The 26,694-nt window shown below is 42.4% G+C and overlaps 1 protein-coding gene across 2 annotated transcripts in view; it reads right to left on the bottom strand.

Moving 5' to 3' along the window:
• LOC149167158 (uncharacterized) overlaps positions 1-26,694 on the bottom strand; it is a 143,544-nt gene that overhangs the window by 21,645 nt on the left and 95,205 nt on the right. The window contains exon 3 of one of the 2 annotated variants that reach the window (XM_089431474.1): positions 18,803-19,236. In XM_089431474.1, the coding sequence (XP_089287600.1) occupies positions 18,803-19,236 (434 nt within the window). The remainder of the gene's footprint in view (positions 1-18,802; positions 19,237-26,694) is intronic. The other variant, XM_089431475.1, reaches the window with a different exon arrangement.

The raw sequence follows: 26,694 nt of genomic DNA, 5'->3' as shown, positions 1-26,694 counted from the left end.
GGCATGTTAGTATTGTTCTTGAGCTTGACTTGAAGGGCAGAAGAAGTCGCTGAAAGGAGGAGCAAGAGACTGTAGCTTAAGGGCTGATTGAGGCACTAATCAAAGGGACCTAAGTCTCAGCCCACTGCTGGGCTAGGCCGCAGGCCATAGCCAGCAGTTGGAAGCATTTAAAGTGTTGTGTTAAGAAGGATAGCAACCCCTCAGGCAGCAGACAGTTGGAGCAAATGTGTGAAGGCAAGCCACAGTCAATAGGTGGACTGTGGGGTTTGTTTAGAGTGTTGTAGCACACAACGTTTGTGCCCTATCTAGTGACCAGGTCTGCCATGAAATGCATCAGTCCTTGCTGCATACAAAAGGTGCCAGATTAGCAGCCTTGACATGATCAGTGAAGCAGCAAAGGAGGAAGAGTTTTATAGAAGGAAAGCTTCAGTATTCTGGGTAATTGGTTGAGCTATTCTAGACCTATCATCTGTTGCATATCTTCAGTCCTTGGTATCAGATTTGCTATATCAGTGTATCATCTTCATAGTGAATATCTCTGATGTCTGATCTTCTATTTGGCAAGTCAAGTGTTGACTTCAAATCATTATACTCTATCTCTATCTCTCTGTTGAACTATTGAAGACTAAAGAAGATTGGATCAAGGGTTCCCCACATTGGGGTTTGTCCCTGGTTGGTGCCACATCTTGTGTCCTCTTGTCTTGGTTTTTTTTTGCGATTTATGTTTATGTTTTATCTGCACTTTACTATCATGCTGATGTGATTGCTAATCTGAATATTGTCATTCAGCTAATATGAAAAATTGAAGTAAATTGCTCTAAGCATAGAACATACCTAAAATTAACATGGTATCAGAGCTAAGGTGAAGACAAAGCCCAAGCAAGAGTGAAAGAGCAATCACCGAAGACAGTTGGAAAGGAAAAAAGGCTCAATGGGTTCCTCATCCCACTTCCCAGCTGAATTGAAAGAGCAAGAAGTGCTGGATTACGTGAAGGGTAAAATCCCTGAGCCTCCATCAAATGCACTGGCTGCTCCAAAGATCAAGTACACCAAGGGTGAAGTCGAAGCGAAGAAGATTATCAGAGATTCCATTGACAAGCGTCTGGTGGTCTACCTAAAGGTCACTTCAATGGAAAGTCCAGATCTAAGGGTGGAAGGAAGGGCAGGTGCCTTGCTTGTAATAAATTTGGCCATTATGCGAGGGAGTGTCCAAAGAGAAGGGACACATCACATGATGATGATCATTCCAGGGGCATCTTCAATGATCGAAGGAATGATAGGTACAATGGCAAAGGAAAAAGGAATGCAGGACATCAAGGAAATGGTCGACCCTCCAAGAAAGCAAGGAACTCCAGGTATGAAATCAAATGTTGTTTTTGATAAGCAAAAGGAGTATTATCTTATGTCGGCCCTCTCCACTACCTCTCCTCTGGACTCTTTGGGAAATTGGCTTATTGATAGTGGTGCCTCAAGGCACTTCACCGGATACAAGGAAGCGCTCTCTAATATGATAGAGAAGGAGACAAACTTGGAGATTATCTTTGGAGATGATGCCACCTATCTCGTAAAGGGTGTAGGGAATGTTACTCTTCAATTGAATCAGAGTAACTCGATTTATTTACAAGAATTTCTTTGTGTACCTGATCTCAAGAAGAACCTTGAAACAGAAAATTTAAGATATATGCAGAATTGATATATATAAATATTTTATTAATATGATGAATTACAGATGATGAATGTTTACAATGGGTTGCCTGGCTTATATACCGCCATGGGCACCCTTTAGGAAAGGGCATGATCTTATGATCGTGCCCTTTCATCTAATTAAACCTAGAATTAAATAATAACCTAAAATTAACTAATTTTTTACATAACATTGCCTTCCTCTCGAAAGAATGCTTTGTCCTCAAAGCATGCGCAACGACGGATGTTGTTGACAAAATGCTTCATTCTCCCAAGAAACGTCTTCTTTGGAAAGTCCTTCCACTTGAGCAGATATTCCAAGATAATAAATGTCACACACTGTAAAAGGTTTTGGATTAATCTCTCAATTTCCGTTTTTTGGAGATGTGGATATCGGTATGGCTTGATGTTGACAAGGTCTGACCCTGCTTTAACTTCTGTTCTACGCTCAATTTCCCTACTAGGCGACATCTTCATAGGTAGGTCTTGAATCTCTGGTGATTCTTCTCTGGTCATATTTGCAGCTATCATTTCTAATTGGTGACATTGTACTACATAAGTAGGTGCTCCTTTTCGACTCAGCTTCATCATCTGGGATGATGATGTAACTTGATTTTCTGGTGGTTGGAATCCGTGTAGCTTGTACTTTTGACCTCCCCATTTGAATTTTATAAATTGTACTTGATGGTTGGCGGCATAAGTACCTAAAGTTCGTAGCCATTGGATACCTAAGACTACATATACTCCTCCTAACGGTACTGTGAAAAACGGAGACTCTAAACTGAAGTCTTGAATCTGCAATTTAACCTTATGGCATTTTCCCACCTTTTCAATCTTCTTACCGTTAGCTATCATCACTTTCATGTTTGGTAAGGGAAATGAAAATATATTGAGTCTCTTTGCCACGGTTGCATCTAGAAAATTGTGTGTGCTTCCAGAGTCGACGAGAACCACTACGTTGTTCTTCTTTATGTGTCCTTTTAACTTTAAAGTCTGAGGTTGTGATATACCTGTCATAGCTGATAATGATACTTGTGGAATACTTCCATCATCTAGTTCTGGTGAGAATTCTGGGGCATCTTCTGTGTCTTCTACGTCATAATCTTCACTGTTTGAATCATTGGTTGCTTCACAATTATATAGGTTCTTTGGTTCTTTTCCTTTAGCACATCTATGTTTGGGGTCCCACTTCTCACCACAGCGTTTACATTTACCCTCTTTTATCCTTTGCATTTCCACATTAGATTTTTCATCTTCACGACGATGTGGTGGAACATATCTTGTATTATTTGAGTCCACATACTGGGGTATCCTTCGTCTTGCATAAGCTTTTTCCGCTGTTGACCAAAATATTGGTTCGGATTTCTTTTCGGCTGTTTTTGCTTTTCGTCTTGCTTCTTCTATAGATGTAATATCATGCATCTCAAGTTCTGCTTGTAAATGGGTTTTGAGTCCCGAGATGTATGACTGAATTAGACGAGATTCTGATAACCCAGGTACTCGTGTTACTAAGGTCTCCCATTCTTGAGTGTATTCATCGACACTTCCTTTTTGTCGTAGTTTGATGAGTTTTGAAAAGAACTCTTCTTCCTTTACACCTTGGAATCTTTTGAAGAATGCATCTTTAAATTTCCTCCAGCTAATGACATGTGTTGTCTTTTTCCACCACATATACCAGTTATATGCTTCTCCCTCCATTTTCATGGATGCATGTCTGAGCTTTTCGTCATCGTCAGTGATGTCATATATCTCAAAGTATTCTTCTGCTTTATTTATCCATGCAACATTGTTTTTTTCGTTTCCATCGAATTTAGGCATCTCGACTTTTGCCCGTCGCTGGTATGTTGCTACTGGTTGAGCGAAAAAAGGGTGTTGATTGGTAAAGTTATCCCAGAGTTGCTTGTTTGTAAAGGCTGTGTTACTCGCTTCTTGGTGGGGTGTCACTGATTTTTTTGGGGATTCAACTTTGTCATGAGAGTCTGTGGACTTAGTTGAATCTGACGAAAGGTGTTCTTGATTCTCTTCACCTTCTTTTAGTAGTTGTTCGGGCGTACAATTCGACCTTTTACACAGAACTTTTAGCATTGTTAAGACCTCTTTGAAGTTTACTCCTGTTTGGACATGTTGACTTTCCATTTTTATCTCTATTCGATTTGTCGTATCTTCAAGATTTTTGATTTTGTCCGCTTGCTCCCCCAGCTTGCTCTCGACTTCATTTAATCTTTTACTGACCTCGTCGTGGTTGTTATTTATCTTATGCTCTACATCCAACAATCTTTTTTGGAAATCCGCCATTGTCATTGTCGACATTGAGCGGGTTTGCGGGGGCGTGTATTTATTTGCCAGCTAAAATATTTTTCCTCCCTCCTTTTTTTTTTTTTAGCTAAAATAAATTTTATACATATAAATTTTAATTAATTAAAATAAATTTAATTAATTAAATTAACATATATATATATATATATATATATATATATATACTTTTAATTAATTAAATTATATATATATATATAACTTTTTAATTAATTAAAATAATTTTAATTTATTAAATCAACTTTTTATATATATAAAAAACTTTATAACTAAATTAAATTACGTATTATATATAACATATATATATAATTATATTATATATTATATATATATTTTTGATATTATATATAAACAAACGTTATATATATATATATATATATATATATATATATATATTATATATAATATACGTCACGTTATATTTATTCCAACTCTTTGTCGACCGTCACGTTTCTTGCTGGAACCGGTTGACTGTCCAAAACCCGATGGCTGACACGGAGAGTCACGTACACCCTAACGTCACGTCCGATGCCCCGTATCTGCACAGAAATACCGTGGCCCTTCCTGTCTGATTGTGGCCACGAGATTCTTGTTTACCAGCGGTTGCAGAGTTTTCCACGGCGGCAGTTGTTTAACCTGCGGACGTTTTGTTGTTTTGTATACTCACGCAGACGGAAGAAATAAACAGCGGCGGCGGGTTAGCAAGGAAATGGCAGGTGTGGAATGGAAGAGCGATGACGGGGTATTACAGTAGTGACAGGAGCAACTACGGGCGTCAAAACAAATTACAGTGGTGGTGGAGACAGCGGATGGCTACGGACCGGTGACGGTTGTTGCAGATGCCAAACTGGCTGTCCTACCAGATGAAGCACACACAATTAAATACTAAATTGACAAATTATATGTATATATTTTCCACTGCCGCTGGGAACGCACGTCTATTCAGCAAGATGCAGCTGGACTGAGCGAACTGCCTGAGAACCGAACCGCTCTGATACCAATGAAACAGAAAATTTAAGATATATGCAGAATTGATATATATAAATATTTTATTAATATGATGAATTACAGATGATGAATGTTTACAATGGGTTGCCTGGCTTATATACCGCCATGGGCACCCTTTAGGAAAGGGCATGATCTTATGATCGTGCCCTTTCATCTAATTAAACCTAGAATTAAATAATAATCTAAAATTAACTAATTTTTTACATAACAAACCTAGTGTCCATTTCGACAATGGAAGTCAAAGGTTTCAAGGTGGCATTCATCGATGGAAAGGTACGTGTTTGGAAAAGGAATTTTGAAGATGCTTTTACTCTTGGGTTTCAGGTTGACACTTTGTATCAAGTTGGAGGAAGTCCAATGGGGACCATTTCATGTCTTCAATGACACCGGAGGTCTGCCCATCTTCAATGTAAGGCCCTTCCTGATGTGAGATAGATGGTGACAGGGATGCCTGAATTCAAAGAAGAGCATGAAGGTACATGTCCGAGATGTACCGAAGGAAAACTTACAAGGGGACCATTCCCCTCATGTAATAGTAAGACCACAAATCTGGAACAACCCGAGGTGTTTGAGATTCATGATCGGGAATCTCATGTATGCAGGTTAAAGAAAGCTCTCTATGATTTAAAGCAAACACCCTGAGCTTGGTATGAGAGGATTGATAGCTAGCTGATGAAGTTGAGATTCACTAGGAGTGAAGTCGATCCAAACCATTGCTTTAAGGTTGTGGATGATAGACCTCTCATACTAGTACCTTATGAGGACGACCTCTTTCTGACAAGTACAGACCCTCTCATTTGCAAAAGTAAGAGGGAGTTGGATTTCTAATTTGGAATGGTGGACTGCAAGCCTGTGACTACCCCGATGGAGCTTAACTTTAAGAAGTTATGTGGTAGTGTTGCCGGACCTGATTTGGGAAATGCCTCTAAGTTTCATCTACTCATAGTAGCATTGATGTTCTTGGTGAACTCCCATTCGGATATTTGTTTTGCAGTTAGCATGTTGAGCCAACATATGGTTGAGTCTCATCTCTCTCATTGGATTGGTGCCAAGAATCTTCTGAGATATCTTCAGGGCACAATCACTCATGGACTGAGATACATTGCTAGAGCTGTGAGGCTGCATTGTTATTCTGATGTTGATTGGGCAAGTAGTGTGGAGGATCGCAAGAGCACTTCTGGGTGCTGGTTCTCTTTGGGTTCTGCTTCGATATCCTGGATGAGAAGGAAGCAAAAGATGGTTGCTTTGAGCACCGCTAAGGCCGAATACATAGCTGAGAGTATGGCCTCTTGTGAAGCTGTCTGGTTGTGGAAGCTCTTTTGTGAGCTGTTTGGACACATGTTGGATACCATCATGATCTTCTGTGACAACTAGAGGGGGATTCGATTGTTAAGGAATCTCGTGTTCTATCACCGCTTTAAGCATATAGACATCAGGTACCACTTCATCTGGGATATGGTACAGCAACGAGCAATAGGGCTCCATCACTTTGGGACTGATGTGCAGGTCACCGATATTTAGATGAAGCCCCTGGGACAGGTAAAATTCTTGACTTTCTGAGAACGACTAGGAGTCGTGGAGAGACTCTCTCCTGAGGGTCCTGTATGATATATCGAGCTCTGGGAGCTCCGGGGGGCTTGGGGTACTTCTTGGAGCAATGAGCAACCATAGGGTGAGTGGTTTAGCCTTCCCCTAGTGGTCTGCTATGTATGCAGGATGAGTGGTTCATCCTTCTCATGCTGAGACACAATCATAGGTGAGTGGTTCAACCTTCCCCTAGCGATTTGTTGTGTACAGGGTGAGTGGTTCAGCCTTCCCCTGGGGTACCCCATGGCAACATGTAGGCAGGATGAGTGGTTCATCCTTCTCTTGTTGAGACATCCTACCCATGCAGTCTGGGACTCATGGGAAGTACCTCTCATCTGGCCAATGAACAGGGAAATGAGGATAGGGACCATAGTACTACCGATGGACGCATCGTGTACTACCGTACTCCCTATGCTAGGATGATATTGATCTGGGATCAATTGGAACTGACTTCGGGTTAGTAAGAGTTGTATGATACACTCTCTTTATTTGCAACTGATTTCAGATCAGTAAGAGTGGTATGATACACTCTCTTTATTTGGAACTAATTTCGGATCAATAAGAGTGGTATGATACACTCTCTTTATTTGGAACTGATTTCGGATCAGTAAGAGTGGTATGATACACTCTTTATTTGGAACTGATTTCAGATCAGTAAGAGTGGTATGAGACACTCTCTTTATATGGGACTGACTTCGGGTCAGTAGAGAATGGTATGATACATTCTCGATCACTTCTTCTTCTTCATAGTTCAACAGAGCAGAGCAGTGCAGGGCATTGCGTTGATGGCAGAGATAGTACAGTCTAGTAGATGGATTAGCAGATGGAGTTCTCCCTAGTTGAGAGGGAGTGTTAAAATTGGCAACTAGGGCCAAACTCCATGTGGGTCTTCTTATTTATGGCAGCTGATATTTTTCTTGGATTCCTCTCGTCGAGAGGTGTAGGATTGATCTAAAGATCATCTGATTCCGACATGTATTCATGGAGATATGAATTTATTTGTGTTATGTGACAATTCGTCAAGGTCGGCCAACAACCAAATTACCCCCACTTGTCCTCAACGTTTTATTATAAATAGAAGAGGTCTTCAAGTCATTTTGACACACATCTCTTGTGATCTCTCTCCACTTGTTTGGGTTTTGGTGGTAGGAGAGATCTATAGGAGAATACACTGCCCTAGAGAAGATCTAGCCCTAGCCCTAGACGCAGTCAAAGAAGGCTCTACGCAGTCCTAGGAGGAGACACCTCTACGCAGTCAAGGAGGGTTTTATATGCAGTCAAGAGGAGGCTCTTCTAGCAGTAAGGAGAGGGTTTCTATACGCTATCTAAGGGAACTTCATCACTGTCAAAGGAAGCCCTAGATGCTGTAAAAAAAAAAGTCTAAAACGTAGTCAATGAAGCATGCCATAGCCGCAGTCACAAAGGATGTATAGCGGTTGTCTTGGAGGTTCCCTTATGTTCTAAACGCGGGCCTTATTCCGCTGCAACTAGAGGCCTAATCAACTGCCCATATACGCAGTCCCTTGTGCCCTCAACGCAGGTCAAGTTCTGCAGCAACAACTGCCCTAATCTGTTGTCAAGAAGACACATATGCAGGTCAGAAAGGCTCCTTATTGCTGTCACAAAAAGGCCTTATACACAGCCCTCCTAACCGCAGTTTGTGAGGCCCTAATCAGAAGGTTGAACCTAGTATTACAGCGTGAAGGATCTGTGTTGATTTGCTGTAGGTGACAGTGTGTTCAATCAAGGTTGTTTGGGCATGTTAGTATTGTTCTTGAGCTTGACTTGAAGGGCAGAAGAAGCCGCTGAAAGGAGGAACAAGAGACTGTAGCTTAAGGGTTGATTGAGGCACTAATCAAAGGGACCTAGGTCTCAACCCACTGCTGGGCTAGGCCACAGGCCATAGACAGCAGTTGGAAGCATTTAAAGTGTTGTGTTAAGAAGGATAGCAACCCCTCAGGCAGCAGACAGTTGGAGCAGATGTGTGAAGGCAAGCCGCAGTCAATAGGTGGACTGTGGGGTTTGTTTAGAGTGTTGTAGCACACAACGTTTGTGCCCTATCTAGTGACCAGGTCTGCCATGAAATGCATCAGTCCTTGCTGCATATGAAAGGTGCCAGATTAGCAGCCTTGACATGATCAGTGAAGCAACAAAGGAGGAAGAGTTTTATAGAAGGAAAGCTTCAGTATTCTGGGTAATTGGTTGAGTTGTTCTAGACCTATCATCTGCTGCATATCTTCAGTCCTTGGTGTCAGATTTGCTATATCATTGTATCATCTTCATAGTGAAGATCTCTGATGTCTGATCTTCTATTTGGCAAGTCAAGTATTGACTTCAAATCATTGTACTCTATCTCTATCTCTCTGCTGAACTATTGAAGACTAAAGAAGATTTGATCAAGGGTTTCCCCACATTGGGGTTTGTCCCTGGCTGGTGCCACATCTTGTGTCCTCTTGTCTTGGCTTGTTTTCTGCGATTTATGTTTATGTTCTATTTGCACTTTACTATCATGCTGATGTGATTGCTAATCTGAATATTGTCATTGGGCTAATATGAAAAATTGAAGTAAATTGCTCTAAGCATAGAACATACCTAAAATTAACACATGGAAACCCCCAAAGGGTCTTCAATATGGAATCTAGCATTGGTTAATAGAGATCTTATTAGAACCCATTAATATTTTAATTTTCCTAAGTTTAGACTTAGGAACTCCATTAAAAATATTAATTATTTTAATATTTCTCTAACCGGGTGGAATTTCCCCAAACCATTTCTGGGTCTTGGAGATCTCATGTGCTTTAGCCTCTCCACCAATTTTCATGGCTAGAGCACATCCGATGCTACCACAAATAAACACTCCCTCTTAGCGAGGAATGTGCTCTAGTAATGTTCCACCACTAAACATCACATTGATCCTCCAGCACCAGTACCTGTGCTGATGCTTGGCCCGCTGCCCAACATCCACTACACTACTGCCTGTACTGCTGCCCATGGCTCTGTCACTGCCACTGCTACATCTGTACTGCAACTCCCTTTGCATCTGTGTTGTTGCTGGTCCTTCCTCCCAACATTGCATCTGCACTGTAACTCTCTCTCAACATGCTGCATCGTGCTGCCCATAGCACTACCACTGCCACTGTTGCACTGCAACTCAGTTACCGAGAAGTAAGTAACTGATCTACCCAAGTACTGACATCCTTGTCAGCCTAGAAGCCTCCTGATGCTGAAGCTACCTTTGTTGCTATCTGGTGCTTTCTCTGCTGCCTCTGCGCTGCTGCAAACACCTTTGTGCCTCTCGCACTACTGCAACCTCCTCTGTGCCTTTCTGCACTGCTGCAACCACCTCTGTGCCTCTCGCACTGCTGCAACCACCTCTGTGCTTCTCGCACTGCTGCAACCTCCACTACGCTGCTACAAACCTCTGCACTCTAGCACTACCTTGTCACTCCATCGCATCTTACTTCTATCAACATCCGTCACCCTGCTACTGTCATTTGAGGCTCCCGTCGCTGGATATGATCCAAGAGTTTGGGTACCTCAAGGATCCAGCCCCTCATCTTTTGTAGTCCCCCTGACTACAGCTTGATGTCTCCCCACCTCTTCTCTAGAGGTGCATGAGCATTCATGGCACAGTGGTCATCAGTCTTGACTTCTTTCTCCGCCTTAGCCGGAGCTACCTTGGAGTGAGAAGCCTCTCCCTTATTCTTCTTCCCGGGACACTGGGTTGCATAATGACCCAGCTCCCCACAATGGAAGCACTTTACCTTGGAGATGTCCTCCTTCTTCCTCTTCCCCTGTTGTCCCACAGATTCCAGAGCCACATCCTCCTCCTCCTCTTTCTTGATTCGTCCTCCTTTGCTGCTACTTCCCGCCTTGGTCAACCGTTTGATCTCTTCTTGGTGAAGGGTTGCCCACATCTCTTTGCATCCTGGAAGATCAACTCTACCCAAAATGCTTTGGGCAAATGTCTCATACTCCTCGGAGACTGCATTCAGGGCGGTCCTCACCATGAACTCCTGATCCGGTGTGGCCCCTATGGAAGTAAGTTGGTCCCGAATCTCTTGCAACCTGTTGAGGTATAGATCTATCTTCTCCCCCTTCTGCATCTAATACGTTCGCAGTTGATTCTCCAACAGCATCTTCCTCTGCACAAAAGTGCCCTGATACAATGTCGTCAAGGTATCCCACATCTCCTTTGTCGTGTTCTTCTCGGCAATATGCGGTATCACATGATCCTTGACCCCATCAAGGATTATGCATTTTTCCTTCACCATTGCATCCTCATACCTTTCATTATCAGTTGGGTCGACTGGGATAGCCATGGTTCTCAAGGCGAAGCCCTTGATGCGATGTCTATCCAGAACAAACAGGATCATGGCCTTCTAGATGACAAAGTTGGAAGCCCCGTCCAACCTGTCCTGATCCCTCAGTCCATTCATTGCCATCTCTACTCTTCTACTGGACTCCCTTTAAGTCTTGACTACCCTCCTGGAAGTGCTCTCCTAGACACCCTCTAAGTCTCAATTTCCCTGCTGGAAATCTTCCCGCCAAATGTCGATCTGATCCTCTTTGCAACTGCAACTCGAATCTGGATTTCTTGGCTAGAAATCCCTCAAGGCAGTGACTCCCTCTACCTTGGTTCTGTCCCGTTAGGTACTGTTCTACTTCGACAGCAACAACACCCCACTAGTTTCCCAATCCACAATCTGCCCACAGCTCCCTAGGCCCCAGCAGCTGAAGAAACTGAGCCTCTTAGCTCTGCGCAATCCCGGCAAGACTGAATCGCTCCTCTGGCCAACTGCGTCAAGCCTACCTGACTGAGTAGGATGATGTGGCTCTTCGTGAGCCTCTTCTGCCTCTCTCTGCCTCTGCGCTAGCCCTCTCTCTGGCTCGAAATGATGACGCAGGCCCTCTACGTCACTCCTTCTCTGCTGCCTTCTGCTTAGGAACAGTTTTGTCTCTCGGGACAGTTGTTTCTGCTGCAAATTTTCTGATTTCTGCTGGTGCCTTCAGTTCTCCTGTGATCTGCAATGCTCTGATACCATGTTGAAATTTCTAAGTCTAACACGTTAGAAATTCTTCCTGCATTATCTGGTTTATTTCACCTACTTGTTTATTACTCAACAAGTTATTTAACCATATAAATACTGAAAATAAACACAAATGCAGTCTCAACTCATATACAGATCATCAACTAGAATAGTAGACAAACACACAAGGGACACTGTTAGTTTTGGACAATCGTCCCCGAAAAAACCCAACTTGGGAAAACCGGTGCAGCAGTTCTGAGGGTTTTATTATTAAGCAGCTTTCTTGAGTACAACTAGGGTGCCAAACTAGCTCACCCAACAGAGATATCTATCTGGTAGTAATACCTCTCTTCGAAAGCAGATATTCAGCAAGTCTGTTCCACGAAAAACCTTCCTATGCTTCTCTGAGGCTCTGCGTCAGCCCTCCTGGCCTCTACGTAGCTCTGGAACCCCCTACATCAGCCCTCTGCTACTCTACGCTGGCTCTCTAGCCTTCTGTGTCACCCACGCAGGCCCTACTAGCCTTTGCGCAGTCTCTCTAGCCCTCTGTGTGGCTCCTGCTAGCTCTGCATAGCCTCCTCAATCACTGCATTGTCCCTCCGACACTATCTCTGCCTCTTTGCTATGCACTCACTGCCCCTCGTTGCAACTCAGATCACTTGTTTGATTTCTCTCAGCAAACCCCGCTCCAGAAAATCGAACTGACTGATCAATCTTGGTGTATCTCCAACTAACCCTCAAGCCTCCTCTTATACTTTTCCTGTTGAGTCTTCAACGGCCGAGATTAAATCTCTAATCAACGGTTAAGATTAGATTTGGCTTGATCCATGTCATTTAGAACCTTCTCACCCAGTTTTATATTAATACCCATTAATATTTTAATTTTCCTAAGTTTAGACTTAGGAACTCCATTAAAAATATTAATTATTTTAATATCTCTCTAACTAGGTGGAATTTCCCCAAACCATTTCTAGGACTTGGAGATCTCATGTGCTTTAACCTCTCCACCAATTTTCATGGCTAGAGCACATCCGATGCTACCACAAATCAACACTCCACTGGGCCCACATAGGGTTAGCCTCCCCTTCGCCTTGCCCACACCTTGGGTTGGACTTGGAACGATGCCCCGAAAATTGATGCAACTGAAAAGAAAAGTAAAAGCATAATTGGCCACACTCAACAAGAAAATGTACCACAAGATGCAAAAGATGGTTGGGACAAAAATATTTAGCACGTGGGAAAAAGCCAATGCATGAGCTCTACCCCATACCCATGACCATCACCCCAGTTCCATAGGGCCCTATATGAGCATCCTTATCATTTAGAAACCCATGATTGTCCCAACCCCTGGTGGGCAATGAACCGCGCTGCCTTAAAGGGGGTTATCCACTGCTATACTTTACACATCATGCTCTTATCCTTTGAGCCCCGAGCAGTTAATCAAAGAAAAATCATAAAAGGAAAAAGACATATAAAGAAGGGTGGAAAAATCAAGGTCGGGGCACCTCATGCACCATAATTGCTCCCTCCTATACATTACATACCCAAGTGTGGGCTTCGTTGTACTAGCTACCTTTGTACCCCGACATGTCGCCCAGGATTGCCCCTTTCATTCCCTACTCCATTCATCTCTTTATCACATGCCACCATCCTTTGAAGGATGTACCTTGGACATATTATCCCCTTTAAAGGTAGAAACCACCTAATAGGGTACTTGGTTAACCCCATTTGGAGTTTGGAGACATTAGCACATGCCAAAGCCCACTATGGAAGGGCGTGCCATTATGAAGTGCCGACATGTTGTCCATGGTTTGTAAGCTCTTTAACTTGATTTCCTTAAATGACTTGTGGTGCTACAAGGCTAGGGGACGCATTGGATCTTATGCAAGATTACTGATGGTCTCCATTTTGGGTTTGGTCTCCCTATACGAGGTCCTAACCCTCCGAGAGCTATATTGGCACATGTAGGGTGTGTGTAGAGAGCCATGGGCCTCCACAGCAGCAGACAACACTCCATAGATCCCCAGAGATATTCAAAGATTGCTCGATATTGACCTATTGGACGAGGAAGATACATCTGGTTCACCATGCCCAGCCGGCCCCACAGTTGTACCATACACTTGGCAGATGACCCAGAACTTGTATACTGATGTGGCATCACTTACACCATCATCTGAGCCCTTATAGATGGTCTACAGGCATCTTCGATCTACTTGGAGATCCATGAGGTTACTTGTGTGCCCTCACACCCATTGGGAGCACCACAGGTTTATTATTTGGAGAACAAGGGGCCAACCCCTTGTCCACTACTTTTGGGAGTCCTATTCATCATTATGGCACTTATGGACTTCATCAGGCTTCTTAGAAGGCCCAACGACATGTATTATTGATCATTCAACCTCTTAAGAGGCTTATTCTTTTGTTTATGAGCTAGTTTGGTGGGCTTGTCACCAAAAGTTAGTTATTTTGCACATTATTTTATTTTAGGGGCTAATGTAGGCCTAATTAGCTAAATCGAACTCATTAGAGGTGTATAAATAGAAGTGATGAGGATTCATTTTAGCATCATCACTTGGATTGGACTTGTATCTCTCTTGAGAATTTCGCTATCCTTCTTGGAGGACGAATTTTGGAGCATGGAATGAATTTTGATGTTTGGATTATTTTCTCTTGTCTTGGAGCTTCTTGATTGGCAAATTCTTGATGGTTGGATATACTCTTAATACATGTAAGTACAATTTAATGCTATTTTCTTTTATATTCTTGTCACATACATTGTTGCTGGGTTTCGCTATACTAGGGCTAATTTACGGCATCCATTGATGCGAAGTTGTGGAAATTCAGTTTCCAGATAGTGATGCTTCATGTGTGGGCCATGTATTATGAATGAATGTTCCTAGAGATGCTTCTTCATTGAAATTCATCTTGATAAGCCATCAATCTTGCAAAACGAAGTATAAAGTTCTTGAAGTTGCTTTTGTTGTTGCCCTAATGTTATGCGAAGTTGTCTTTGAGGCCTCCTTGACATAGAAAATTCAATGTCCATAGTCATAATTACTCTTGACTCCAAATCTCCCCAAAGGATTAGGCACTGGTCCACCATAAGGTGATCACCTTAAACCTATTTTCCTTCTCCCCTCTCCTCTTCTCTAGGTCTAGTCCTCTAGGTCACCTAGGGCATCAATTATCTCACAATCTAGCCATCCAAATACTTCAATTTTTGGTCCACAACTGCGCTAGTGTGTCCTCAAGAAGCCCTCCAAATTTCATGAGATTCTGACAGTGGGATCTTGAGATATCGCAAGCCCTAGCTCGAAGACCAATTCTTGCCCTTGGTTTCCCTTAGGCTAGAAACCTCACTAGGATCCTTGCATTTCCTTTCATTGAAAATTCATTCCTTGATCCCTTTCCCCTCCCTAATTAGGTCAAGCATATCATTGGTTGCTAAATCCTATCCCCTTGACCTAACCTCGGGTCCACTTGGTCCCATGTGGTCCCATGCACTATCAAGGTTAATTCTTCAAAGATCACGAACCCAAGTTTCCACAAGAATTCTAGGGCTTAGGGATCTCCTTTATAAGAGACATACTCAAAACCTAACCCTTGAAATTCTCCCCAAGCCCTTCCTTGAGAGCCTTCCATCTTGTCTTCCAAGACAAGCAAGCCACATATTTGAGCCTCTCTTGTGAATAGGCTTCCAGGATCACCCCTCGCCCTATCATTGGTCCATCCATTTCGTGATCCTTATCATAACGGGTCTCCTCCCATCGATGAAAGTCTGTAAAGAGTAGGGAGCCTTAGCCGAGGTGACAATGGGCTATCGCTCCATTGTTGCCCTTAGCCTAGTAGTAGCCCTTCAAGGATCCCCTTCTAGGACCCCTGCTAGTTTGAGTGGTAACACACTCGACTTTCAAGGGTTCTGATCTGGCAATCAAATTCGGCCTTTATAGAAGCACTGATTCAGCCCTCAAGGGATATAAATTCGACCCCAATGAGAATGTTGGAAGAGACAAGCAATTTTTGGCCTCCAAGAAGTATTTGACTCTTAGCTACACTGGATGAATTCGATCTGATTATAGCTCCAGCAGCAATGGATCAACTCATCCAATAGGAGAAAAATGCACTGGAACTTCAGCAGCTTGCCCTTTTTGCTTAATGACCCAGCCAGCTTGAATATATAATGTTGCTTCAACAAAAGCTCGGTTTTTGCACAGGAACTTGGCCTCAACGATCCACAAATATTAAAAGGTTTCGTTGATATCTTTTGTCAAACACTAAATACAACACAAGACAAATGCAGCAAATCTCAGCTTGATTATATTAATTTAAATTTTGATATTACATCAACATGCCAATACAAACAGATAGAAAATGGCTGAGATGATGGCCACCCAATAGCTCCGGCAATACAACTCACGGCCTCCCAAATAGAAACTTGGCCTGCCAAAGGAATTGCAATTTCGGTCCTAAAGAAATAATAACTCGATCTCTCAAAGAAATAACTCAGTCTTCAAGATAATTACAGCAAATAATTGCGGCAATAATATGGCCTCAACAGCTACAATCGTCTTCAACAAATATAACCCACGAACTTGGCTGGAAATTGATCTTCAGGAAAACGACAAAACTTGGCATCACTATGACTTAGACCCACAGCTGGCCAAAATCATGCTCTTATACCACTGTGATATCCCATTTGGATATTTTCATTAAATTACCTGGAAATTTTTCTTCAGAAAATTATGTCGTACATTTTATCCAAAATATCATGAAAATTCATCAATTTTACACTAGAGAAATTGCCAGCAATTAACATATAAAACCCAGAAAATAAGTGTTGCTATGACGGTAATTTTAATAAATACTGTTATTATACATAGAACAGGGAAATATATGCAATGACTCAGCTTTATTATATTAATTTAACTAGAGGATGATTACAAAACAATACAAAATATTTGGAAATAGTTGAGATGATGGTGGCTTCAAACAACTACTACAAAGTGGATCTGGCCTCCCAAAATATCTGCTGCAACATTGGATCTAACCTCCCAAACTGAAATTGGAACTGATATGCGCACCTGTGAACTTTGAATGAATTCACCAAGGGATGAGATGGGTTTCCATCCAATCTCACCAAAATACCCAAATGTTTTTGTCCTGAGGCTTTTTGACGCTGAGAACCAAGTTCTCCAAACCTCACTAACAGAAAATTCAACCAATCCAAGATGTCACAAATGATTTGCTTTCCCTCCTTTTAAAAACCTGATGGATCGCTCTCCAACCTTCTAGAAGCACTTTATTTTATTATTTTATTCCCTTCTAGAGGCCTCTCCCTTTTATTTTATTAAAGTGACTCTCTTTCAATTTATTTTAAGTCAATTTTCCCCTTTTAGCCTTTTCTCCAATTAAGCACCTTTTCCCTCTTATTTTAATATAGTGACTAATTAAAGTTTCTTTTAATCCAGGAAAATGGTAAATTCACTTCTACGATTTCTCAGGCCACCAAAAGTCACTTTTCACCATCTCACCCTGTAGCTCTCTTCATTTTGATTCCAATGAGCTATTGCACTAAGGTGTTTCTCCAAATAATCCCCTCCAAACAACAACTTTAGCGTTTTTAATTAAATTATGCTAATAATAACCCCGTTTTACGGGACTCGTCAGAATGCAATGGAACCAAGAACGAACTATGCGAAACAGGCCCTGATGATGAAATACAACAAGAAAACTCCATCGGACCCCATAAAACTCCTCCAAAACCCTCAGGCCCTCCGATGTCATAATCTCACTCCTGTGACCTGGTTGTCACCAACCCTAAAAGTCCATCCTGATCGCATCATAAGGGAAACTGAAAATGGGGACATTACAATCCTGAAGAAACCCTCAACCAAGAAGAGACACAAACTGTTACTCAACATTATTCTAAAAAATCACAAGACATACACCAAAACGAGGCAAGAGGTGAATGACATGAAAGCATCCCAATCCAAACTACTACATAAATAATTAATATTAAGGAGAAGAATGAATTTTAGAATTTATAAGCATTGCAAACCAATGTGCATGCCAAGAAAATCGAAAGAAAGAAGGGCAGTCCAAATCAGAATGCAAGACCCAATTTGATAGCAACATGTAAACATGAGGGTTCAACTCCACAGTAAGGAGTAAAGGAAGAAGACAAGAGAAATAGAACAAAAAATAATCCATTTGGAAAAAACCATGGAAAAGGCATAGTATCAACTGAACAAAGGAATGTTCTTGACAACCATAGAAAAAGATTGAGAGAATTCATAGGCATAATCTTGACAGTATGAAGAGAATACAGGAAATATTAAAAGTTAAGAGTGTAGCATCATGAAAAAATAGGAATCATTGAAGGCAAGAAAATTGAGGATCCAACACAGATGAAATACAGAGAGATGAGACAAATGGGACAAATTTTACAAAATTTAAAAGTATTTTAAAAATATGGTTTCCATGACAGAAAAGTGGCAATTTTCAAGCTACAGATCTATAAAAGAGTAAATACATACCGAACAAACAATCACAAGGGTAATGAAACACCTGATCTTGGTGATAATAACTACTCAATAAATTATTTGACTAAGAAAGAAGCATCACGACTAATTCAGTTGCAGAATGCAAAAATAATGGAAGCCTATTAAATTGAATCCAAAATGTAATGATGCTATAATGAAAGGAACTGACAAGGCAATGACCGATTTGCACTTCTAGAAAAATGTAATCCTTAACAAAAACAGGGGAGAGAGTCATTCTAGACTTCAGCTTTCAAACAGTAAATTTAAAGCCACCTATTTGAGGATCCCGCCCCATTATTTGAATATAAGACTGCCAAGGAAAGGACACGAGATTAAAAGAACAACTCAAGTGAGAGTCCATGGATGTTCAAAATCACATCATTTCACTACTAACAATACACTAATTACTGTATGGGCTTTGGTGAGTTTGAAGACTGTCAGCCCCAAGGAATCTGTAGGCTCTAAAAGATGAATGAATTGACAAGTTTCATGGTTTTACTTCAGTTCTTTTACACATGTTCCAGGTTCAGATGTTTGGGAGAAGGTTCAACACTCTTTTGTGCTGTTGCCTGTTTTGACTAAACACAATCTTAAGCAAAGCAATGGTAAAGTTTGTAATAAAATATATAATGATCATACATGTTCAAAAACCTTGTTCTGTCGTCAATATCATCAAGCCATTCAACATCTGGTCCAAACCTTAGTTGGCCACCCATATCCAATGTCACATGTACTCCTATCCCACCATCCTCTGGAACTGGATAGATCAAATGGTGGAAAGGAACCTTGCCGGTTTCAGAAAGAGTAAAATAACAGCCACGAGCATAATAAGCATTAGGAATAGCTTCAGAAGGAAAACCATCGAATCTTCTGACAAGAGATGGCGCACTCAACCCAGCAGAATTTATTATGTTGGAATCCAATATTATCTGTGGTGGGATATTAGGATTGTCGACAAATGTATGCATATCCTTTGTTTCACAAATATGAAGACGAATGCCACCTTCATTGATCTGGCCTCCAATAACTGAAGTGTTAAAAGCAAAAGTTGTGTTATGCTCTTCAGCTTCTACCTGTATCAGAGTTTAGTAGCTATTAGAGACATACAAAATATATTAATCTTCATAAATCATGTCCACAGGCAAACAAAGAATCTCTATGGGATTAGGACTTATATTATGTGAGATATAGCAAGGAACTAAATAATGCATCCATCCAAATGCAAAAACTGAATAAAGAAACCCCTGTAAATATTCAGTGGTAGACCAAAAAACTTATTCTAGAGGAGCATTATAACAAATTCATATTAATTCTGGTTAATTTACTACAGGATCTTCAATAAACAAGAATACAAAAAAATTGATTTTGTAAACACACACAAAAGTAATAAAAGCATAAATTATGCCACATTTACTACATAATCTTCTAGAAAATGAAAAAAAAATTAACACCGCAAAAAATAATCATAGCTAGCTGGATTATACATAATTCATATTTTAGAGATTAACAAATCAGCAATGTTCCACCAAGACTCCGGGATGGGGGACGTGGGTGCGGGGAGATGCATAGGGGGGACATGTGGGAGTACCCTCAAATTTCAGGGAAATTTATGGGGGATGGATATCGGGTATAAAATTTATATATATATATATATATATAAATTCAAATTCCTATTCAATAATGAAAGCATAAATATATTGATCCATATATAATTGAAATAAAGAATGAAATACACTGATCCATATTCATCGTTCATATTGGTACATACATTGTTCATACTAGTATATATATCATTCATACTTATCATTCATCCATACACCACGAGATTCAAATAATGAAATACATTGATCCATATTCATCATTCAACATTCTAGAATTGTTAAATTTAGGTATGTTCTATGCTAAGAGCAATTTACTTCAATTTTTCATATTAGCCCAATGTCAATATTCAGATTAGCAATCACATCAGCATTATAGTGAAGTGCAGATAGAACATAAACATAAACAGTAGAAAACAAGCCAAGACAAGAGGACACAAGATGTGGCACCAGCCAGGGAATCAAATCTTCTTTAGTCTTCAATAGTTCAGCAGAGAGATAGAGATAGAGTACAATGAATTAAAGTCAACACTGACTTGCCAAATAGGAGATCTAACATCAAAGATCTTCACCATAAAGACAATACAATGAAGTTGCAAATCTCATACCAAGGACTGCAGTTCTGAACTCAGGTGAGGGCATACTTATCAGTCCTCATTCTTCAAGTTCTCCAAGACGATTACACCACCATGCTGCTCCTTGCTAGCTGACTAATCCTCAACGCAATACTACTAACCCTTGACAATGGCTCTATCCATCTCTTATTACAGCAGCATCATACAGCCCTCCAATAGTCATTAAAATAGCCTTTGATCTCAGCAGTATTCTCACAAGACAGCTCCTAGATTATGCTGATGATCTGGGCATATATAAGCCCTCAAACACCCATACGAAATACTTGACTGTGGTGTTATGGCCTGCAGCCTAACACAGTTTTCCTGTAGCTTCCAGGCAGCATAAACATTATTCTTTGTTACCCCAACAGATCTGTTCCACTGCTCCTTTAACTCAGCCTTCTTACAAGACGAAACCAGCCTCACACAGTCACAAAAGGGATGCCCAAACAGTCCCTTAATCCGTGCCTCTTTCACACTGTTAGCAGGGTTCCTTTATGCTGCGGCTAGGGCTCTTTTCTTGCTGCAGCTAGGGCCTCCTTAGACCTGTGGCTAGGGCTTCTTGACTGCGGATTTAGACCTCTTAGAACAGCAGATCAAGGCTCCTCTTGACAGCGAGTTGGAACACCAAATTGGAGCCTCCTTTGACTGCAAATAGCAGCCTCTCTTTGACTACGGCTTGCTGGGGATAGGAACCTATTTGTCAGGGCTCCTCTTTACCAACGAAATAGGGCCTCCTTATTACTGCGTATAGGGCTTCTAAAGCACCTTCACTGTTGAAATTTCTAAGTATTACCGGTTAGAAATTTTATTTGTATTCTCTGGTTTATTTCGCCTACTTGTTTAATTACTAACAAGTTATTTACTCATATAAACACTGAAATAAACACAACTCAACCATCTATAAATCAACAGCTGAAAGAAATAGACAAACACACAAGTGACACCGTTATTTTTGGACAATCGTCCCCGGAAAAACCCAACTTGGGAAAACCGGTGCAGCAATTCTAAGGGTTATATTATTATGCAATCTTTCTGAGTACAACTAGGTGCCAAACTGGCTCACCCGACAGAGAAAATAATCCGGCAGTAATACCTCTCTATTCAGAAGCAGATATTTGGAAAGTCTACCCCACAAAACCCTCTCCAGCACAATCTGAAGCTCAGCGTCAGCCCTCCTGGCCTCTGCGTCAGCCCGAAACCCTTTGCGTCAGCCCTCTGAGGCACTGCGCAGCCTCTATGGCCCTCTGTGTCACTCTTGCAGCCTCTGTGTGGATGACCCAAGCCCTTCTGGCCTATGCGTAGCCTCTTCTAGCTCTGTGTGGCTCCCTCTGCCTCAGCGTCTGCCTCTGCGTTGTGCTGATTTGGGGTAGCATCGGATGTGCTCTAGCCTTGAAAATTGGTGGAGAGGCTAAGGCACATGAGATCTCCAATACCCAGAAATGGTTTGGGCAGATTCTAAACAGTTTGAGAGATATTAAAATAATTAATATTTTTAATGGAGTCCCTAAGTCTAAACTTAGGGAAAATAAAATATTAATGTGAATTAATATAAAACTGTGTTAGAAGGGTCCAAAAGTAATGGATCAAGCCAGATTTAATCTTAGCCTTTGCTTAGGGACTTAATCTCGACCGTTGAATTGTCAACGAGAAAAGTATAAGAGGAGGCTTGAGGGTCACTTGGAGAACACACCAAGTTGATCAAGATTTCAATTTTCTAGGCCAAGGTTTGCTGACGAAGTCGAAAGAGTGATTAGAGATTGCAGCTGAGGGGCAGTGAATACAGAAGCAGAGAGATAGAGATAGTACCAAGAGGATCAGCGCAGAAGCCGGGAGAGAGGGACGCAGAGCCAGCTAGAGGTTCACGCAGAGCTAGCAAGGGTTCACGTAGAGGTAGCCAAGCACAGCACAGTGCCTTAGAGAGCCAGCGTGGGTGACGCAGAGGCTCTAAGGGCTGACGCAGGGAAAGCCAGGGTGACGTTGGGCCAGAAAGGGCTGACGCAGTCCCTAGAGGCTGGCGTTGGGGTTTTCTTGGGGCAGATTGGACCTGGGAGCTGTCAGAGTGTTTATTTGGGGTTTCAGCTGGAATATCTGCTTCCGAGTATAGAGGTACTACTGCCGAAATTATTCTCTGTTGGGTGAGCCGGTTTTGGCACCTAGATTGTATTCAAAAACTGCATAATAATAAAACCCTCAGATAGCTGCAATGGTTTTCTCGCATTAGGTTTTTCCAGGGACATTGGTCCAAAAACAACGGTGTCACTCGTGTGCTTTTTTTTTGTTTCCTTTAGTTGATGATCTGTAATGTGTTGAGCATGTACTTGTATTTATTTTCAGTATTTACATGGTAAATAACTTGTTAATTAATCAGAACAAGTAGGCAGAAATAAATCAGAAAAGTACATGAAGGGTTTCTAACAGTTAGGCTTAAAAATTCCAACATGGTATCAGAGCACGGTTGTAGATCACAGGAGAATTGAGGACATCAGCCGAGCAGAGCAACAGCAGCAGAAAACAGCTGTCCCGAGTGACAGAAGTTGTTCCTAGCAGAGAAGCAGCAAGGAAGGGGTGACGCAGTGCCTGCATCATCAAGTTTGAGCCGGGAAGAGGATCAGCGCAGTGGCAGAGGGGAGAAGACTCGACCTACGCAGTGCCTGGTCATCTTTCTCAATCAGGAAAGATTGACGCCCGTGGCCAGGAGGTGCAGATTTTGTTGGTGTCGGGATTGCGCAGAGCCTAGAAGCTCTAACCTTCAGTTTGCTGGAGCTTAGGAGGTTGTGGGTAAGTTGCAGAGTGAAGCTGGTGGGGTACTGTAGTCAGAACAGTACCTAATAGGGCAAGACCAAGGAGGAGGGAGTTGCTACCAAGGATTTCTAGCCAAGAAATCTGGATCAGTGGTGCAGCTGCACTAACGATCGAAGTGGGGGCATCTCGACATTGGCAGAAGGGTTTCCAGGAGGGAAATCAAGGCTCAAAGGGAGTCACACCAAGAACTTCCAGGAGGGAAGTAGAGGAGCAGCGAGATGGCAGTGAACGGGGTAAGAGACCAGGATAGACTGGACGGAGCCTCAAACTTCGTAGTCTGGAAGGCCAGAATCTTATATGTTCTAGACAGGAACTGTCTCAAGCAATTCGCCTTGAGGACAATAGCGGTCCCAATTGACCTGGCTGATAACGATAAGTACGAGGATGCAATGGCGAGGGCCAAGAGCATCATCCTTGACGGGGTCAAGGACCATGTAGTACCACACATTGCCGAGAAAAATACGGCAAATGAGATGTGGGAGGCCCTAAAGAAGTTGTATCAGCATACTTTCGTGCAGAGGAAGATGCTACTAGAAAATCAGTTGCGGTCATACCAGATGCAGAAGGGAGAACAGATTGACACCTTCCTCGGTCGATTGAAGGAGATCCGGGATCAGCTGACTTCCATAGGGGCCACGCCGGATCAAGAATTGATGGTGAGAATAGCCCTGAACGCAGTCTCAGAAGACTGGGAGGTGTTTGTCCAAAGCATACTGGGCAAGGCAACCCTTCCAGATTGGGAGGAAATGTGGGCGGCTCTTCACCAAGAAGAGATCAGAAGGCTAAGCAAGGCAAGAAGCAGCGGCAAGGGGGTCAGAATCAAGAAGGAGGAGGAGGTGGATGTTGCCCTAGCATCTGAGGGAAAGCAGGAGAAATGGAAGAAGAAGGACCTCTCCAAGGTCAAATGCTTCCACTGTGGGGAACTGGGTCATTATGCAACCCAGTGTCCAAGGAAGAAGAGCAAGGGAGAGGCTTTCGAGACCAAGGCTGTGCCAGCAAGGGCAGAGAAGGAAGTGGAGACAGATGATGACTGTGCCATGAGTGCTCACACGCCACTTGAGCGGAAGTGGGGAGACATCAAGTTGTAGTCAGACGAACTACAGGCAATGAGGGGCATGATCCTTGAAGTACCCAACCTCTCAAATTATACCTGGCTACGGGAGCCCCGAAGAGGAGTCGCAGTACTGGCGGATGTCGGTAGATACAGATGTGGATGGAGCAATAGAAGGAGCTACAGTGCAGGAGTCCCAGGACAGCGTGAGCCAACAATGCGAGATGCACAGAGTTGATGAAGCAGCGTAGAGGTCAGAGAGGGAGCACTTGTCAGTGACAGAGGGAGCTTCAGCATCGAGAGTGTTTCTAGCCTGACGGAGATGTCAGAGTTGGGAGATCAGTTACTTACTTCTCAGTAACTGAGTTGCAGTGCAACAGTTAGCAGTGGCAGTGCTATGGGCAGCATGATGAGAGGGGTTGCAGTGCAGATGTAGCAGTGGCAATGGTAGTGGCAGGGCCATGGGCAGCAGCACGGATGCAGAGGGAGCTGCAGTACAGATGCAGCAGTGGCAGTGGCAGGGCCATGGGTAGCAGTACATGATGCAGCAGTGCAGAGGATGTTGGGCAACAGGCCTAACATCAGCACAAGGACCAATACCGGAGTATTACTAGAGCAAAATCCTTGCTAAGAGGGAGTGTTGATTTTGGGTAGCATCGGATGTGCTCTAGCCTCGAAAATTGGTGGAGAGGCTAAGGCACATGAGATCTCCAATACCCAGAAATGGTTTGGGCAGATTCTAAACAGTTTGAGAGATATTAAAATAATTAATATTTTTAATGGAATCCCTTAGTCTAAACTTAGGGAAAATAAAATATTAATGTAAATTAATATAAAACTGTGTTAGAAGGGTCCAAAAGTAATGGATCAAGCCAGATCTAATCTTAGCCTTTGCTTAGGGACTTAATCTCGACCGTTGAATTGTCAACAAGAAAAGTATAAGAGGAGGCTTGAGGGTCACTTGGAGAACACACCAAGTTGATCAAGATTTCGATTTTCTGGGCCAAGGTTTGCTGATGAAGTCGAAAGAGTGATCAGAGATTGTAGCTGTGGGGCAGTGAATATAGAAGCAGAGAGGCAGAGATAGTACCAGGAGGATCAGCGCAGAAGCCGAGAGAGAGGGATGCAGAGCCAGCCAAAGGTTCACGCAGAGCCAGCCAGGGCTCACGCAGAGGCAGCCAGGAGTTGTGCAGTGCCTCAGAGAGCCAGCATGGGTGACGCAGAGACTCTAAGGGCTGACGTAGGGCCTCCAGAGGCTAATGCAGGGTAAGCCAGCGTGACGTTGGGCTAACATTGGGCCAAAAAGGGCTGACGCAGTGCCTAGAGGCTGACACTGTGGTTTTCGTGGGGCAGATTGGAGCTGGGAGGTGTCGGAGTGTTTATCTGGGGTTTCAGCCGGAATATCTACTTCCAAGTAGAGAGGTACTACTGCTGAAATTATTCTCTGTTGGGTGAGCCGGTTTTGGCACCCAAATTGTATTCAGAAACTGCATAATAATAAAATCCTCAGATAGCTACACGGTTTTCCCGCATTGGGTTTTTCCAGGGACATTGGTCCAAAAACAATGGTGTCACTTGTGTGCTTGTTTTTTGTTTCCTTCAGTTGACGATCTGTAATGTGTTGAGCATGTACTTGTATTTATTTTTAGTATTTACATGGTAAATAACTTGTTAATTAATCAGAACAAGTAGGCAGAAATAAATCAAAAAAGTACATGAAGGGTTTCTAACAGTTAGACTTAGAAATTCCAACACGCTGTACTTCCAACACTATCTCTGCCTTGTACTCACTGCCCCTTGCTGCAAACTGATCACTGATTCGATTTCTCTTGGCAAACCCCGCTCTAGAAAATTGAATGATAGATCACTCTGGTGTATTCTTGAACTGACCCTCAAGCCTCCTCTTATACTTTTCCTATCGGTCCTTCAAAGGCCAAGATTACATCTCTAATCAACAGCTAAGATTAGATTTGGCTTGGTCCATGTCATTTAGAACCTTCTAACCCAATTTTATATTAATACCCATTAATATTTTATTTTTCCTACGTTTAGACTTCGGAACTCCATTAAAAATATTAATTATTTTAATATCTCCTTAACCAGGTAGAATTTGCCCAAACCATTTTTGGGTCTTGGAGATCTCATGTGCTTTAGCCCCTCCACCAATTTTCATGGCAAGAGCACATCCGATGCTACCCCGAATCAACACTCCCTCTTAGTGAGGACTGTGTTCTATTAATACTCCACACTGAGCATCACCCTGATTATACGGCCCCAGTACCTATTTTGATGTTAGGCCTCCCCGCCTAACATTCTCTGCACTGCTGCATCCTGTACTGTTGCCCATGGCTCTGCCACTACTACTGCTGCATCCGTACACCAGCTCCCTCTGCATCTGTGTTGTTGCTGGTCCTTTCTCCCAACACTACATTTGCACTGCAACCTCCTCTCATCATGTTGCAT

Source organism: Pinus tabuliformis, chromosome 5_1 (genome assembly GCF_031772625.1).
Source record: "Pinus tabuliformis cultivar Carrire ecotype Pingquan chromosome 5_1, CPIR1, whole genome shotgun sequence".
Taxonomy (NCBI): domain Eukaryota; kingdom Viridiplantae; phylum Streptophyta; class Pinopsida; order Pinales; family Pinaceae; genus Pinus; species Pinus tabuliformis.
Note: the sequence above shows the minus strand (reverse complement) of the source record. Positions and strands in the feature narration are given on the sequence as shown.